This window comes from Cebus imitator, unplaced genomic scaffold, assembly GCF_001604975.1.
Source record: "Cebus imitator isolate Cc_AM_T3 unplaced genomic scaffold, Cebus_imitator-1.0 Scaffold155, whole genome shotgun sequence".
Lineage (NCBI taxonomy): Eukaryota > Metazoa > Chordata > Mammalia > Primates > Cebidae > Cebus > Cebus imitator.
In genome coordinates this window covers 2,944,180-2,962,531 of record NW_016107470.1, presented here as the reverse complement: position 1 = coordinate 2,962,531, position 18,352 = coordinate 2,944,180, and the positions used below count along the sequence as shown (strand labels likewise).

The window sequence follows — 18,352 nt, the reverse complement described above, 5'->3', positions numbered from 1 at the left end:
GCCCAGCTAATTTTTTGTATTGTTAGTAGAGACGGGGTTTCACCATGTTGACCAGGATGGTCTCGATCTCTTAACCTCGTGATCCACCCGCCTCGGCCTCCCAAAGTGCTGGGATTACAGCCTTGAGCCACCGCGCCCGGCCATATTTATTGTCTTTTTAAAGAAGCAGCCAGAATGCCATATCCTCTCATCTCCTCTGCAAAGCCCACTCCAATAAAAAAGTAAATATTTATTCTCTAGAGAGAGTAAAACAGATTTTCTGGTCTAGAGGAACATGGTAAAAAATGAGAGCTGGGCCACAACACTGAAAGAGGGCAGTGCAGGGGAAAGGAGAAGAAATCAATTAATGCATATTAGATGCTGAGACCTCAGCCCTCTTCCCCAACTTGGTTTCCAGTGTACTGGCAGCTTGGTCTTTATCCTCCAGATGAAAGATTGGAAGAAGCCTTTTCTGTAAAAATTTGATCTTCCCAAGAAATAAGATCTAAAGACATTCAAACAAAAGACTTCCCAGATAAGAAGCCCAACCCGTTTATCTTACCATTAAGTTCACAGTTGATCATCTCTACATATGCTCTCAGGGCTTCCAGTCAGCACTCTAGTGTCCACTTTTAAATACGAACAGATAACTAAGGATTGCCAAACACATAGGAAAGACCTCTAACATAGAAGAGAGAGACAGACAAACCAACAGCAAGATGCAGCATGGAACAAACAGAGCTACGTAGGGAGAAGGAAATTCACAAAAACTGTGAAAATGTTTTAACCATTTAAAAAAGAACAACGTCCTATAAAACATTTAATTTTTTTTAAGAACTAGAAAGAGTTTTGGGGAACTAAAAATATGATAGCATGAAATAAAAAATTAAGGGAGTAATTAAAAGATAAAATTGAAATACTCTTCCAGAAAGTAGAGACAGAAAGAACAAAAGAAAAAGAATCATGGATTAAAAAAATCAATTCAATAATACCAGAACATGTCCCAGAACTCCAGAACATACATTTCCAGGTTGTAAGAAACTACTGAGTGAAAATAACCGCATACCAAGTCACACTATCAAGATATAGAAGCGCATGGGAGCGATAGAGAACAGGGGAAAAGAGAGAAAATGAGAGCTTCCAAAGACAGAAAGTGGGTCACATGCAAAGAATTAGGAGCTGGAATGCTTTGGACTTCCAAACAATACCGAAAGCTATTATACAGTTTTTCAATGCCTTAAAAATTCTGAAGACATTTATTTTCAATCTAGGCCTATATCTAATCTACCTATCATTTGTGAAGGTAAAATAAAGACATTGGCAGGCATTAGGTGCCCAGAAGAAATTACTTTCCATGGATGTTTTCTTCAGAAACTGCTGGAGGATGTGCTGTACCAAAATGAAAAAGGAAATCAAAAAATAATAAATACATACATACATACAGAAACACAAAACACAATAAATAGGAGCTTCAACACAAAACAGAGGAGTTGGAAATTCCCTGAATCATGAAGGGAGACCCAAAGTGATAGTTCTTCCCCAAGGAGCTTAGGAGCAAAAGCAGGAGCTGGCAGGTCTTCTTAAGGCTTCCGGCTGGAACTGGCATAATGTCACCCTACTGCATTCTATTGGCTACAGCCAGCCACCAGACCAGCCCAGATTCTGCATGAGAGAAGATGTAACAAGAGTATGAACACTGGGAGCTACAGTTCCTTGGAAGCTGTCTTCAAAGACCAACTACCAGAGAGGACCAAAATCATCCTCTAGTTGCCTCTGTGGAAAGAGGAATGGGGCATTGAGGCTTGTAATGTTTATACCAAATTTTGTAAGAATAGATGACTCTCAACTCTGTGCATGTATAACTTTAGTAAACATAAAGCGTATATGATCTCTGAAAGAAACAGGATGAGTAAAAGAAAAAGGAGGAAACGGAAGGTAGAAAATCATTAATTGCAATAATTCCAGAAAATATACCAGAACTCCATGACATAGGTTTTTATAGACTCCTGCTCAAAAATAAAAATATGGAGAATGCCGTCATTTTTACATATCTAGCTATGTAAATGAATTCCTTTTTGTCATATCATAAGTAAGCAAAATAGCCCAATTAAATGTTTTTTTTTTACTCCCTCAGTCTTATATTAATAACATGTTTCTCAGCTTTGCCTATTGTGTATAAAACAGACACGTTTATGAAGTTCTCTGTTAACATGTTCATGGGAGACCTGTGAAGTACTGGCTTACTTTATTACAGAGAGGGCACAATAAAGAGGACACGTCTATGTGGACAGGTTGACAAAATGAAGCAAACACCCTGGTGCTTTCCAACGTTATTCATCATAAGCCATGTAATTTCACTGATCCTTTCTGCTTGCATATGTTGCTAGGACATGAGAATATAGTGGCAATATTTAATGCAGAAAATCCATAATATTGATTATCTATTTAATCTTCAAAGCGATCCTTTGAAGAAGGTACTATTGACATCATTTTATACATGAAGAAACTAGGTCTTAGAGAGGTTAAGGAAGTTTCTCGAGCTCCTACAAATAATACGTAAAATCAGTGCTCTTTCCCTTTCACCCAAGAAGTGGTCATGGCCCATATTTTTACCTGCCACTCAACTGCTATCCAGTAAAGGGTAACGTGACACAGAGGAAAATTGGATCAGACAGCTGCCATTTGGCTTAGATCTTACTCAGTTCTCCAAGAAGTCAGTATGTATCCACCCTATAATCAGGGATAAATTACCTAATCCCTGGCACACCTGCTGTATACAAAGCATTAACTTAAGTGCTACAAAGTCTTTAAAGACATGTAAAATAATCTTAAAATATGGTAGAAGTATAGACCATAAAGTACAAGTAAAATATGAAAAAGGCTCAAATAAAACAGACTCCTGGATTCAGGGGAAATAGTGGCAATGAAAAGGAAAATAGTAACAATATAATGTTAAAGATCTGATAAAGTATTATAACCAGTATAGTGAGGGTATGGTGAGACATTCATTCACTTGCTCATTCATAATTTTTGAACACTCAGTAGTTATTTTTTAATTAATTTTATTTCAATAGTTTTTGGAGTACAGGAGGTTTTAATTTATATAATGTTTTACATATTTCCATGAATCACTACTAAATAACATGGATAAGTTCTTTAGTGGCGATTTCTGAGATTTTAATGTACCCATGTCCCAAGCAGTGTACACTTACCCAATATGTAGTCTTTTATCCCTCACCCCTCCCCTGACCTTTCTCCCTGAATCCCCAACATACATTATATCTTTCGTATGCCTTTGCATCCTCATAGCTTAGCTCCCCTTATAAGTGAGAACATACAATACTAGGTTTTCCATTCCTGAGTTACTTCACTTAATAGCCTCAGGCCGGGCGCGGTGGCTCACGCCTGTAATCCCAGCACTGTGGGAGGCTGAGGCGGGTGGATCACGAGGTCAAGAGATCGAGACCATCCTGGTCAACATGGTGAAACCCCGTCTCTACTAAAAATACAAAAAATTAGCTGGGCATGGTGGCGCGTGCCTGTAATCCCAGCGACTCAGGAGGCTGGGGCAGGAGAATTGCCTGAACCCAGGAGGCGGAGGTTGCGGTGAGCCGAGATCGCGCCATTGCACTCCAGCCTGGGTAACAAGAGTGAAACTCCGTCTTAAAAAAAATATATATATAATAATAATAATAATAATAGCCTCTAGCTCCACCCAAGTTGCTGCAAAAGACAATATTTCATTCCTTTTTATGGCTGAGTAATATTCCATGGTATATACTTACTGCATTTTCTTTATTCACTCATTAATTGATGGTCACTTAGGTTGCTTCCATATCTTTGCCAGTGTGAATTGTGCTGTAATAAATATATACATGTAGCTGTCTTTTTAATGTAATGACTTATTTTCCTTTCCTAGACACCCAGTAGTAGATTTTCTGGACTAAATGGTAGATCTACTTTTAGTTTTTTAAGAAATCCACATATTGTTTTCCATAGTGGTTGCACTAATTTATATTCCCACCAGCAGCAGCGTGAAAGTGTTCCCTTTTCACCACATCCATGCCAACATCTGTTGATCTTTGACATTTTAATTATGGCCATTCTTGTGGGAGTAAGCTGGTATCTCGTTATGGTTTTTGTTTGCATTTCCTTGAAAATTAGTGATGTTAAATATTTTTTCATGTTTGTTAGCCATTTGTATATCTTCTTTTGAGAAATGTCTATTCATGTGTGTTTCCCACTTTTTGATGGGATTATTTGGTTTTTCTTGCTGATTTGAGTTCTTTGTAAATTCTGGATACTCAACTTTTGTTGGATGCATAGTTTGCAAATATTTTCTCCCACTCTGTGGGTTGTCTGTTTGCTCTGCTGATTATTTCTTTTGCTATGAAGAAGCAATTTATTTATTTTTGTTTTTGCTGCCTTTGCTTTGGGTACTTAATCATGAATTCTTTTCCTAAGCCAATGTCTAGAAGAGTATTTTTGATATTATCTTCCAGAATTTTTATGGTTTCAGATCTTAGCTTTAACTCTTTGATTCATCTTGGGTTGATTTTTACATAAGGTGACGGAGATCCAGTTTTATTTTTCTACTGTGGCTTTCCAGTTTTCCCAGCACCATTTATTGAATAGGGTGTCCTTTCCCCAATTTATATTTTTGTATGCCTTGTCAAAGATCAGTTGGCTGTAAGTATTTGGCTCTATTTCTGGGTTCTCTATTCTGTTCCATTGGTCTATGTGCCTATTTTTATGCCAGTACCCTGTGGTTTTGGTAACTATAGACTTGAAGTGTAACTTGAAGTCAGGTAATGTGATACCTTTACATTTGTTCTTTTAGCTTAATATTGCTTTGGCTATGTGGGCTCTTTTTTTCTTCCGTATGAATTTAGGATTGTTTTTTCTAGTTCCGTGAAGAATTATGGTAGTATTTTGATGGGAATTGCACTTAATCTGTAGGTTGCTTTGAGCAATATGGTCATTTTCAAAATGTTGATTTTTCCCATCCATGAGCATGGAATTTGTTTCCATTTGTTTGTATAATTTATTTTCTTTCAGCAATGTTTTGTAGGGTTGTTTTGTTGTTGTTGTGTTTTTTGTAGCGATCTTTCACATCTTAAGTATATTCCAAAGGTTTTCTTTTTATTGCAGCTGTTGTTCTTGATTTGATTCTCACCCTGGTCGTTGTTGGTGTATAGCAGTGTTACTGATTTTTGTGCATTGATTTTGGATCCTGAGACTTTACCGAATGTGTTTATCAGGTCTAGGAGATTTTTGGATGAGCCTTTAGGGTTTTCTAGGTATATGATCATATAATCTGCGAACAGAAACATCCTCTTTTCTGATTTGGATGGCTTTCATTTCTTTCTCTCGTCTAATTGCTCTGGTTATAACTTCCAGTACTAGGTTGAATAGAAGTGGTGAAAGTGGGCATCCTTGTCTGTTCCTGTTCTCAGGGGAATGCTTTCAACTTTTCCCAAATCAGTATGATGTTGGCTGTGGGTCTGTCAGATAACGGCTTTTATTACTTTACGGTCAGGCCCTTCTATGCCTATTTTGTTGAGGGTTTTTTTCATAAAGTGAAGATAGATTTTATCAAAAAAAATTTTTTCTGCACCTATTGAGATGATCATGATTTGTGTTTTGAATTCTGTTTATGTAATACCTTACACTTATTGACTTGCACATGTTAAACCATTCCTGCATTCCTGGTATAAAACCCACTTGATCATGATGCATTATCTTTGTGATATGCTGTTGGATTTAGTTCACTAATATTTTGTTGAGGATTTTTGCATCTGTGTTCATCAGGAATATTGGTCTGTAGTTTTCTGTTTTTGTCATGTCCTTTGCTGGTCTTTTTTTTTTTAATGGGTGTTTTGTCTTATTCTCTAAAAACAACCTCAACATAGAGAGCCTTATACCTGTTTTTAAAATACCAATGTGGTGGATCCCCCCTCCAGAGCGGCTGTTCTCCATTGTGATGAGAAGCGCTAGCGGACACAGTCATACTTCTGGAGGAGCCCCATCCTCTTCACAGACGTGGACGTGGTGGCGCAGCCATAGGGAGAGCGCCCTGGGAGGGGCCTGTGCACGGTGTCCCCAGCCTCTCTCCCCCAGGAAACACTGTAAGAATCTGTGCACGATCTTAAGTGGCTGCATCTGAAACAAACTGGGCACCCAGCTGGGAGCTTCTAAGGAACTGTGGCTTCTGTGGCTTATGATGTTTATGAAATACGGTTTATCACCGTCAGGATCTGGAGAAGGTGGGAGGAGGTGTGCTGGAACACAGCCAGTGCAGAGATAGGAGCACTGAGGATTGCTGGGGAAGTTCTGCTTGGTTTGGCCTCCCCGACCAGAACGCAGCTCAGGAAATCTTCCTGGGGTCCCAGGCAGCCGCAGCTCTGCAGGACCGTGGGCAAACGGGCAGCAGTCCGCGGACAGAGCACAGCCGCCGGGGTGATGCGTGAACCAGCAGTGGCGGGTTCTGCAGGCTTTGGAGAGCAGTCTCGGTTTCGCTTGCGGTTGCTTTGTCCTCCGCAGCGTCTCCTCGCTCCGTGCGGGTGTGAGCCCGCCGTTCACAACTCGGAACACCTGGTGCTGTTCGGGAGCAGCGTCTGCAGACCCGCACACTCCCGCTTCAGCCTCCGCAGCGTCTCCGCGTGCAGCTCACTGGCTACTTCTGCCAGGGAAAGGCTCTCCCCCACACTCCAGGTCTTCACACTCCCATTTCGAGAACTTCTTGTGTTTAATTGCTTTCACCTAACAGTAAATTCGCCGCCTGCAAAACCACGTGGTCAATAAAATCTCGCGAGAGGGCGGCACAGTTCCTCACGCGCTCAGCCTTTCCTCTGGGGTGACATCCAGGTAGCCAGGGGCCTTCGGCCTGGGGCCGTGCGCCGTGCTCGGCAGCCCGGGCCTCGGCTGCACGCCAGACCCCAGCGTCCACAGCTTCGTGGCTGTCATAGTGACCAGCACTGTCAGCAGCAACCCGGGGTGGAGAAAGGGTAAGCTCCTGGCCAGGTGGGCTTACAGGGCAGCCCGGCCTGCTCTTAATGTACTGAGTCCTCTTTTCATCCATGGAAGCTTCTCTGGAGGGAGGGTATGTTCTGGATTTCCCAACAAGACAGACTCTTTCGGTTGAAGGAATCCCAAGGCAGTCTTCCTCTACGTGAAACCCACAGGCAAAGCCCACTTCTTTAATGAAGTCAAGGTATTCCGGGTACTGAGTCCTCTTACTCGGCCTCCGGGGGTATTAGGGTGATACTGGACCCCTGGAATGATTTAGGGTGGATTCCCTCTTTCTCTATCATTTGGAATATTTTCAGTAGGATTGGTACCAATTCTTCTTTGAATGCCCGGTAGAATTAAGCTATAAATCCATCTTGTCCTAGACTTTTTGTTGTTGTTGGCATTTTCTTTAATATTGATTCAGTCTTGCTGCTTGTTATTGGTCTTTTCAGGGTTTCTATTTCTTCCTGAATTAATCTAGGAGAGTTGTATATTTTCAGGAATGTATCCATTTCCTATAGATTTTCACATGTGTGTGTGTGTAAAGATGTTCATAGCCTTTGTGAACCCCAAATATCTGAGACAGGTCCCAGCTAACTTAGAAAGTTTATTTTGCCAAGGTAGAGGTTGTGTGCTCATGACACAGCCTTGGCAGGTTCTGAGGTCAGAGCACAGGTTGGTTTTACACATTTTAGGGAGACATGAAACATCAGTCAACATATGTAAGATGAAAATTGGTTCATTCCAGAAAGGTGGGACAACTTGAAGCAAAGGCAGGACAACTCCAAGCAGAGAGGGGGCTTCTAGGTCATTGGTAGATAAGAAACAAATGGTTGCATTCTTTTGAGTTTCTGATTAGCCTCTCCAAAGGAGGCAATCAGTTAGGCATTTATCGCAGTGAGCAGAGGGGTGAGTTTGAATAGAATGGGAGGCAGGTGTACCCTAAGCAGTTCCCAGCTTAACTTTTCTCTTTAGCTTAGTGATTTGGAGGCCCCAGATTTATTCTTCTTTCACATGCCCACCCTTTCTTTTTTAAAATCTTTTGGAGAAAGCATTTTAGAAGAAAATGAGTCTCTGATCTTAGGTTTCAGCTAATCTCTCATGGCTACGATGATTTATTCCTAGACAGGTAGGTCCCAATTTATTAGGAAAGCTCATTTTTAGCAGGTTGTGAAGTCTCACGTCCTGTGAAGAGAAAACGGGGAGAAAAACCACAACAGACAAAAGAACAATCTTGGAAAACATATAGACCATATTACTCTGAAGTTTATCAGTAGGCAGTTATGAAAGTGGCTTATGTATGTAAATAGGTTATCGTTATTTTCTTAAGTTTAAGTTATCTAGCTTCAGTTCGTAGGGCTTTGTGAAAGCACAGCTTAGTTTTGGGTGACTCCAAATTAGGAAAAATGAGAAAAAAGAAGGAAAAAATTTGAAAATATTTTGAAGACTTGTAGCCCAGATAAATTAGAATTCAGTCAATATTGTAGAAAACAATAGAAATTGAAAAACATTAGGTAAGACTAGAATCTAACAACAGGTATCTTATAGTTTTCAAAATGTAATTTTTCTCTCCAGTTTCCTATTTTTAGTAAAGACAAATCATGGCACGACAGATTTGCTTTATTATATTTGGCCTAAATATTTGGATACAGTGCAGCAAGAATAATTATTTTTTACATAGGCTTTTATATTGGCTTTAATGGAACTTTGTTCCATAGAAGGAATTTCAGATAAGACTTTTTAAAAACCTAACCCAGCCATGGATTTGTACCATCAAATACCTACGAGTTGGGTGAATTCCTCTCCTCTTAAGGTCCCAAGATAAAACTTGGGGCTCTTGGGCCTGTCAGAAAGTAAGATTCTTTACTTACCACAGGTCAGAAACCCTGTACAGCAACTATGTAGACAAGGTATGAGGACAGTTTTCCCAAAGGGCTTTTATTGGCTCCCTAAGTTCAATTCCTTAAAGGAAAGCACACCATTCCAGGCAAAGCCTTGGTAAAATAACCAGGTTCTCGAGTTGTCTCCTGTTACAAATGAAAACAGATGCTTATTGAACTTATTCATATACCTGTTTTGCCATAAGTTAAGAATACTCACAGTTTCCAAATTCTGGAGAAATCAGGTAGAGAGAAACAAATATGCTCCAAAATTTGTTCATAGGAGTATACTAACTTGTTAAAAGCATTCAATTTTGATTTGGGGGCCCCAAGATTTATTTTCCTTTCACACCTTGAATGATTTTTTATATTTATCTGGTATTTATTGTAATATCTCCAGTTTCATTTATAATTAGGCTTATTTGGATCTTCTCTCTTTTCTTGGTTAATCTTGCTAATGGCCTATCAGTTTTATCTTTTCAATGAAGCCCTTTTTGTTCATTTATCTTTTTTATTTTTTGTTCCAATTTCATCTAGTTCTGTTCCATTCTTTGTTATTTCTTCTGCTGGGTTTGGTTGAGTTTGTCCTTGTTTCTCTATTTTCTGTAGGTATGACATTAGGTTGTCAATTTGTGCTCCTTCAGGCTTTTTCACATAGGCATTTAATACTATGAACTTTCCTGTTAGCAACACTTTTGCTGTATCCCAGAGTTTTCAATAAGCTGTGTCACTATTATTCATTTCAAATAATTTTTTTAATTTTCATATTGATTTCATTGTTAACCCAAAAATCATTCAAGAGCAGATTATTTAATTTTCATGTGTTTATACAGTGTTGAAGATTCCTTCTGGATTTGATTTCCAGTTTTATTCTATGGCCTAAGAAGATACTTGATATAATTTCAATTTTCTTAAATTTATTGAGACTCGTTTTGTGGCCTATCATATGGTGTACCTTGGAAATGTTCCATGTGCTGATGAGAAGAATGTATAGTCTGCAGTTGTTGAGAAGAATGTTCTATAAACTATTTTCCTTTGTTCTAGAGTATAGTTTAAGTCCATGTTTTTTTGGTGTTGTTGACTTTCTATCTTGATGATCTGCCTAGTGCTGTCCATGGAGTATTGAAGTCCTCCACTATTATTGTGTTACAGAGATAATCCTTCTATAAAATACCACCTAAGTTATTGTTTAGTAGGTATTAGTTTTTATAGCATGTTTAAAGTGAAGAGCTTTTTAGAGTTTTTTGTAGAAATGGGGTTTTGCTCTGTTGCCCAGGCTCCTCTTGCCTCAGCTTTCCAAAGTGCTGGAATTATAGGGGTGACCTTTTATTTATGATTATCAGGGAAGGGTGCCCATTAAGATGGAGTGATTGAGATCAGTGAGGCTGGTGGATATGAGTGGAGTCCAATTTAGAACCAAAATTTGCCATTCCAAGAGAAATAAAACACACTGATTTCATTTTTAGTTACTTCAGAAATAGGCATAGACTATTAGGTAGCCTTTAAATGACTCTATCCAAAATAGAGACTAGGAGAAACCAAAGTAGAACTCAAGGACACAGGAGAAAACAACAAACACAAAACACACACACTCTCCGCCTCTCCCCGTCGTCTCTCCCCGTCGTCTCTCCCCGTCGTCTCTCCCCGTCGTCTCTCCCCGTCGTCTCTCCCCGTCGTCTCTCCCCGTCGTCTCTCTCCCCCCCCCCCCGCCCCGGGTGTGTGTGTTCCCCATCAGTAAATACTTTGGTCAAATCATTGCAGGTGAGTGAAACGTGTTGAGTAAATGAAACCAGCTGGGAATCCAGCTCTTTTCCTTAAAGGCTGTCACTATTACGCTTTCTTAACCCCAGAGGCAATAAAATGAAGACATCAAGAACAGTAGCTCTGAAATTAGGCTGCCTGTGTCTAACTCTCCTCTCTGGCTCTTCCTAGCTACTTGAACCTGGACAGGTTTCTGTGCCTCAGGTTTCTCATCTGTAAAATGAGGATAATGGTATATTCCAGGTTGTTTTGAGAATTCAGTTTATTAACACATAAAACCAGTGCCTGGCACAAGCTAAGCATGAAACAAATGCTACTTATCATTGTCTTTCTCCTTTACTAAAGATAAGCCAACAAAGAAAACTCCATCTTCCCTCAAAGAGCTTCCTTTTACTCAGATGCCTGTTTTGTCTCTTACAAGCCAAATAAGAATTTCTTCAGCTGAAGCTAATTGAATTTTTCCTGATTTCTTAAAACTTTCTTCTGGGATTCAAAAAAAGTTATTTCTATCAAGAGGAGATAGTTATCATTCAGGGCAAGAAACTAGAGCAAAGAATAAATTATACACAGACCTCATCTCCTTTTTTATGTGTATGTTCCAAGCCTTTAATTTGGTTTCTCTGCATCTTTCTAAGAGAGGCCCACCACCGTAGGCAGTGACTACACTCTGGGAGACAAGTGAAGGTGTAGCCTAGCAACCCAGGTCACATGATATGGGACCTTTGCTAGTTTCCTTCCACCTTAGCGATCTTCGATCTTCATATAGGTAGACAATCTGATTTCTTTCAATGAAAGGTTGGATGGGTTTCATTTTTTCTCTTTTTCCTTTTTGTAAGGTTAGCCAAGAGAAAGGAGAGTAGACTCAAAGTCAGGCAAGCAAGTTTTATTAACCTGCCAGGCTGCCGTGTAACAATCAGTGGGTCAGTCCAGAGCTTACAAAACCAGGAATTTATATGGGGTGAGAGGATCATAAGGGAGTTTTAGGACTGCGATAATCTATCAGCCTGTGACAGGCACAGAGATAGTTTGTAAACTTGTGACAGACTTACAATACGTCATCCTGTGACTTTGGTGGTGGCAGTTTTTAAAAAACAAGATTTTACAGGTATATGTAAAACAGGAATTTACAAGTATGGATAACAAACATTAGTTTTTCCTGTCCTCTCCCAAGCTGCCCAAATGGCTGTAATCAGGCTTTGCTTAATTGTAGCAGCTAGATAGGAGTTCAGGAATGCCGCTGCAGAGCAATCAGAGTGGGGGGAGGGGTGGTCAGCCTGCACGGAGGGGGCTTTCTGAGGCAGCTTGTCCCTAACGTTCCAGCCTTTTAATAGGGTAATAGAAGAGAGGCACCGTGGTCATCTGACTGCTTCTTGCTGGATAAGGGCAAGAAGTTTTATTTGGGGGGTGGGGAACTAGATCATAGGGATTGTTGTTCCTGGAGCAGTCGGTATTCTTGAAGCAGCATCATATCTTATATTGTTCCATGGGTGAAAGTTTTAAAACAGTTTTGTAAAAACTGGGTGAGGAATCATAAAAGGCAGGAGCCAAATGCTAGGAGGAGGAAAGGGATTATAGCAGTACCTAGGAGGGGCAATAGTCAGGGCGCCCAGGAGTTATGGATCCAGGTGAACTGTCTTTAAGTTTTTGTACTTGGTCTTTGAACTTTTTGACGGCATCTCGTACTAACCCAGATTCATTGAGGTAGAAACAGCATTGTTCATCTAAAAGGAGGCACAGATCTCCTTTCTCAGCAGTGAGGAGGTATAGACCTCTGAGGTTTTGTAGGGTGACTGCTGCTAAAGAGTTTAATTGGTTTTGGAATTGTGTGATAGAGTGTGCTACTTCTTCTAGTGATGATTGGAAGTCTCGGGAGAGTGACTGGAAATATGATAATGACGTTCCTAGGCTTTCTGCTCCTAACTCGATACTAGTTGTGACTTCAAGGGCTACTAATAAGGAAATGATCTGTATTGCTCTTTTTGAATAGCAGGGACAGGGAGTTCTTGGTTAGGAGAGACAAAGTTAATGTTGGGGGTAAGGTAGACTAGGGTGCAAGTACCTGTCTAGTTGGTAGGGAGGCAGAAGTAGGTTGTGAATCTGCAGAGGAAGAAGATGCCTGTGGTGCTAATGCAAGTGGATTGGGAATAGGTGTTGGAGTATGTAGGTCCCTCATTTGGAGGGACTTGTTTCAGCTTTAGCAACCCAGAGTGAGGAGGAGAGAGAGACCCCTTTGAGAACTGTCTGGAGAAGGGGTTTCCATGTGTGAGAGGCAGGAGGGGCTGGGTAAAGAGGCCATTAGCTTCAGGGTAAATGGAATAATCTACTTGGAGTGAAGTATGGGAAGAGGGATGAGAGATGGTTTGAATTGAGCCACAGACAGAGGGAGGGATGGTGCCTACGTGTATGTGTCCATTGGGAGAGGTTACACCTAAGGGGGCTTGGCCAAGTTTTGAGGTGTGGAGGGTTGTGGGACCTTAGATGGCAGGGTGAGGGAGTTTTGCATGGTTGTAATTGTCAGCACATGTGGAAAGAAGTTTGGTAGCTCTGTTAGTGAGAGCAGTGGGATAGTTCCCAGTGAGGGTGAGGGCTCTGTCTACAAAGGCAGAGCCATTTTGGACAGTATATGAAAAGCGAATGGGAATATGGTGCCAAGGCTGAGAAATTACGGTGGCTGAGTAGGTAGTAGAGGAAAGGGAAAAACAGGTCCAGCAATGGGAAGCAAGTGTAGAGTTAGAGTGCAAACATAAGGAGTGAGTGAGACTTGAGAGATCCTTCAAGCCTTGTAGAAGTATGAAGGGACTCTAATGGAGCAGAGGCAGTGGGGCTTACTATTAAAAGAGTTAGGAACTTTCAGAAGAATCAGAATCTGTATCTGGCGGGGAGGAGTTGGTAGAGGCTGTATGGGGAGGTGGCCTCTTCTAGAGGGTCTATGAGGTGGCTGATAGCATCCCATGGCTAGTCAAAATCTCCTTGCAAATGAGCAATGAATAGGTGAATTAAGACCTTTCTATGTGTGGGACTGGAGAAATAGGAGAGGACTTCCAATATTTGGTATGCTATGGGGGGAAGGGAGGCTGTTCCTCATCACAAGGACCTTGGCACCTGGAGAAGAAGCAGAGGTGATATATGAAGGAGTTACCGCTCATGGATTTTCCTCAAAGGGTGTAAGGCGGAGTTTGGTTGGACTAAGGAGGGTGCTGGAGAATCAGCAGAGGAGGGCAGTTGGTGGGTCAGTGGGGCTGCTTTTAATCTGGAAAGATGGTACCAAGAGATATGTCCTGAGAGTTTGTCTGCAGTGGGGGTTATTAGAATAATTTGAAAGGGACCTTCCCACTTTGGTTTAAGGCTTGCTGGGTTAAGAGTTTTTAGGAAGACATGCTCTCCTGTTAGGATGGTCCAGTTGGTGGGGCTTCATAGGGCTTTGGGAGGGCCTGGTCTGCTTGTTCACGGAGCAGATGGTGGATGAGGGAAAGTGTTGGGAGATATCCTCTTAGCTGAGAGTTAGAAGGGGGCCTGTTTTGTAAGAGGAAGGGAATCCATACATTAACTCAAATGGGCTGAGGAAGGAGGGTGCTTTTGGGCTGGATCTGATGCAAGCTAGGGCTATGGGCAGAAGGGAGATCCAGGGTTTCTGGACTTCAAGAGTGAGTTTGGTTAACTGCGTTTTAATGATCCCATTTGCCCTTTCAACTTTTCCTGACGACTGGGGTCAGTATGGGGTATGGAGGCGCCACTGGACGCTGAGGGACTGAGAGACTTGTTGGGTGATTTGGGAGATGAGGCTAGGGCCATTGTCTGATTGTATGGAGTGGGGGAGACCAAATCTAGGGCTGATTTCTGTTAAAAGACTTTGGGAGACTACTGCAGCTGAGGAGGTGGGAAATGCTTTCACCCACCTAGAAAAGGTGTCTATAAGAGTAAGAAGAAACTTAGCTTTCTTAAGAGGAGGCATGTGAGTAAACCCTATTTGCCAGTCTTCCCCTGAAATTGTTTCTCTTAGCTGATGTGTAGGGATAGGAGGAGAGCAGAGGGCTGCTTGGGAGGAAGTGACAGAACATATATGACAGTTTGAGGTTATGTCTTTCAGTGAGGTAAATAGGTTGGGGGAAGAGAAAGGTGAAGGAGAAGGTATAGGGAGCATGCACCAATATGGAAGGACTGGTGAAAGACGTTAGAATTTCTTTGGTTTGTTCTCAGGGGAGGATGAGTTTTTCATCTTTGATTATCCAGTTTCCTTGGAAAGAGGCCCCTTGTTGTAGCAGTGAAGCTTTTTCAGTGGGGCAATATTGGGGTTGAATAGTGGGGGTAATGAGGAGGAGAGGAGTAGGGGCACAAGAAAGCCTTCTTTTGCTGCCTCATCCGCCTTTCTGTTTCCTCTTGAGATTTCATCTGACCGTGTTTGGTGTCCTTGACAGAGCATAACTCCTGCTTTAGCCAGAAGGTGTGCACCTTAGAGGAGTTGGGAAATAAGGGGGCTGTTATTGATGGGGGTTCCTTTGGCAGTAAGAAATCCTCTCTATTCTACAAAGAACTAAAACAGATTTACAAGAAAAAAACAAACAAGCCCATTCAAAAGTGGATGAAGGATATGAACAGACACTTTACAAAAGAAGACATACATGAGGCCAACAAACATATGAAAAAATGCTCATCATCACTGGTCATTAGAGAAATGCAAATCAAAACTACACTGAGATACAGTCTCACGCCAGTTAGAACAGCGATCATTAAAAAATCTGGAGACAACAGATGCTGGAGAGGATATGGAGAAATAGGAACACTTTTGCACTGTTGGTGGGAGTGTAAGTTAGTTCAACCATTGTGGAAGACAGTGTGGCAATTCCTCAAGGACCTAGAAATAGAAATTCCATTTGACCCAGCAATCCCATTACTGGGTATATATCCAAAGGATTATAAATTGTTCTACTATAAGGACACATGCACATGAATGTTCATTGCAGCACTGCTTACAATAGCAAAGACCTGGAACCAACCCAAATGCCCATCGATGATAGACTGGACAGGGAAAATGTGGCACATATACACCATGGAATATTATGCAGCCATCAAAAATGATGAGTTCATGTCCTTTGTAGGGACGTGGATGAACCTGGAAACCATCATTCTCAGCAAACTGACCCAAGAACAGAAAATCAAACACCTCATGTTCTCACTCATAGGTGGGTGCTGAACAATGAGAACACATGGACACAGGGAAGGGAGGATAACACACTGGGGTCTGTCAGGGGGAAATAGGGGAGGGACAGTGGGGGGTGGGGAGGTGGGGAGAGATAGCATGGGGAGAAATGCCAGATATAGGTGATGGGGAGGAAGGCAGCAAATCACACTGCCATGTATGTACCTATGCAACAATCTTGCATGTTCTTCACATGTACCCCAAAACCTAAAATGCAATTAAAAAAAAAATCCTCTCTATTGCCAGATGGCGGCATGAGAATGGAGAATGTGATGGGCATATTTGAAGTCAGTGAAAATGTTGACTTGTTTGCCTTTGGAAGGTTAGTGCCCTGGTGAGAGCTATAAGTTCTGTCTTTTTGAGGAGGTCCCTGGGAGTAGGGGTTTAGCTTCAATTATTCAGTCAAAGGAGAAGACTGCATACCCAGCGATTTTATGGGAGTCAACTGACTTGGAAGAGGAGCCGTCTACAAATAACTGGTCATCAGGATAGGGGAGAGGTTCAGGGGAGATATTAGGGAAATGAGGCTGTAGGTGATCAAGGATTTCAGTACAGGAGTGGGTGGGAGAGAAGGAAGATGCAGGATTGAGGGGAACACTTTTGGAGAGGCAGAACTCAGGAGTTTCAAGAAAGAAGGCATGGAGTAGTTGGATATGAGAAAGGGAGCGTGCTCAGTGCTCGGGAGGAGAGGAGATCTTGTAGATTATGTGGGCTGTGGACTGCAGTATCTTGACTGAATGTGTTTCTTGCTTTCTAAGGCTAGGGTGGCAGCTGCTGCTAGGGCTCTGAAGCAGATCGGCCACCCTCAGGAAGTGTGGTATAGTTGTTTACATAGGTAAGTTATGGGAGTGAAGGAAGGAGGACTTCCTTTTGTTGACCAAGGACACCAAGGGCTGTTCCATGGCCTTTGACTGGTATAGAGAATGAAGGGCTGAGAGATATCAGGCAAGGATAGAGCAAGAGCAGTTACGAGGGTGGCTTTAAGTTTGTGGAAGCTCGGGATTATGTTATGTGAAGGATTTAGGGGCCCATTGAGAGGGCCATTAGCTGCTTCATAGAGGGTGTGGACTAGGAGGGAAAAATTGGGAATCCATATTCTGAAGAAGCCTGCTAGTGGCTTCTGTGGGTTGGTACTCCCAGGAAGGCTCTTCCTGGGGGATGGCAGTGGCTCCTGGGGGCCTAGTAGGATTTTACCGATGAAGATCATCCACATGTGCCTGGGCTGTGAGCCACATTCTTTCCTTCTCTTCCAGAGAGAGGATAGAAGAGAGGATATTAGAGAGATCATGCCAAGCGAGTTTATAAGACTGGGTGAAATATTTAAATTCTTTGATGTAAGTATCAGGATCAAAGGAGAAGGACCTGAGATGTTTTTCAGTTTGAGAGAGATTGGAGAGGAAGAAGGGGACATGGACATGGACGACTCCTTTAGCCCCTGCTACCTCCTGAAGGGGAAGCAAAGGAGCTAGTTGCTGGGTATGCTGGGCTCAAGAACAGGTAAGGGGTGGAGATGGGGAGGACTTAGAGTCAGAAGCAGGGTATTTGGAGAGAGGGAGGAAAGGGGTAGGGCCAGAGCAGGGGCGTACGATGGAGGATCATGATGCTCTCGTGCGGGCTTATGATGTGGTCAAGGAGGAGGAAAATTGGCGGGGTCAAAGGAAAAGGAGTTGTCGGCTGGGGCTTTGGGGAGTGTGGCAGGAGGTGAGTCATTGGTCGGGGCCATGGGGAGAGTGATAGGGGGAGTCAGGTTTAGAGCAAGCGAGGAGGATTTGGAAAGTAGAATAGTAATGGCAGAGGGAAGGATGGCTACAAAGAATGAAGAAAGCCTGAACATAAGGAATCTCAGACCATTTCCCATTGCAGCGGCAAAAGTTGTCTAAGTCTGTAAGTATACTGAAATCAAAAGTGCCATTTTCCAGCCATTGGAAATCATTGTCTAATTTGTATTGAGGCCAAGCAGTATTACAGTAAAAGATAAGTCTGTTAAGACGGACTTCTGAATGGAGGCGGAGAGTATTGAGATTATGCAGGAGATACCCAAGAGTATAATTTTGGAAGGGGTAGACTGACAGGCTCCTATAGTGAATGGGGGAGGGAGTTAGAGGAAGAAGAGACTGCCAATTGACAAGAATGGCAGGAGAGGACATCCCCTGTCCCACAGGCCTTTTCCGGAATAGTGGAGGTAGCCACCGAGTCATATATCCATGAAATGGAGGAACTGGAGGCCTGGTTCTGGGTCTTTGGAGAAGGCAAAGACAGTCAACAGTTCCAAGTAGACGGCAAGAGTCTCTCTTACTCACCCAGCTGAGGCTCTAATGGTGCATGAAGTTTCCAGCAATAGGAGAGTCTGGGAGATCCTCCAGATCTTCAGCAGGTTCAGGAAGGGAAGGGTTGACCTGGAGAGATGTGATAGGAAAGAGAGAGAGAGAAAGAGAAAGAGAGGAAAGAGAAAGAGAGAGAGAGAGAGAGAAGGGGGGAAGGGGGGGAGGGAGAGAGAGAGAGAAAGAGAAAGAGAGGAAAGAGA

General features: G+C 42.2%; 2 protein-coding genes across 14 annotated transcripts in view; one reads left to right on the top strand and one right to left on the bottom strand.

Annotated features, from left to right (window-relative positions):
• TRPM3 (transient receptor potential cation channel subfamily M member 3) overlaps positions 1-18,352 on the top strand; it is a 587,648-nt gene that overhangs the window by 422,200 nt on the left and 147,096 nt on the right. The window lies entirely within an intron of this gene.
• LOC119473399 (probable tRNA (uracil-O(2)-)-methyltransferase) overlaps positions 5,986-18,352 on the bottom strand; it is an 18,760-nt gene continuing 6,393 nt past the window's right edge. Inside the window, 7 exon segments of the mRNA XM_037743794.1 lie at positions 5,986-6,581; positions 6,584-6,739; positions 6,742-7,223; positions 13,771-13,881; positions 16,252-16,355; positions 16,799-16,896; positions 17,988-18,066. Of these exon segments, the coding sequence (XP_037599722.1) occupies positions 5,986-6,581; positions 6,584-6,739; positions 6,742-7,223; positions 13,771-13,881; positions 16,252-16,355; positions 16,799-16,896; positions 17,988-18,066 (1,626 nt within the window).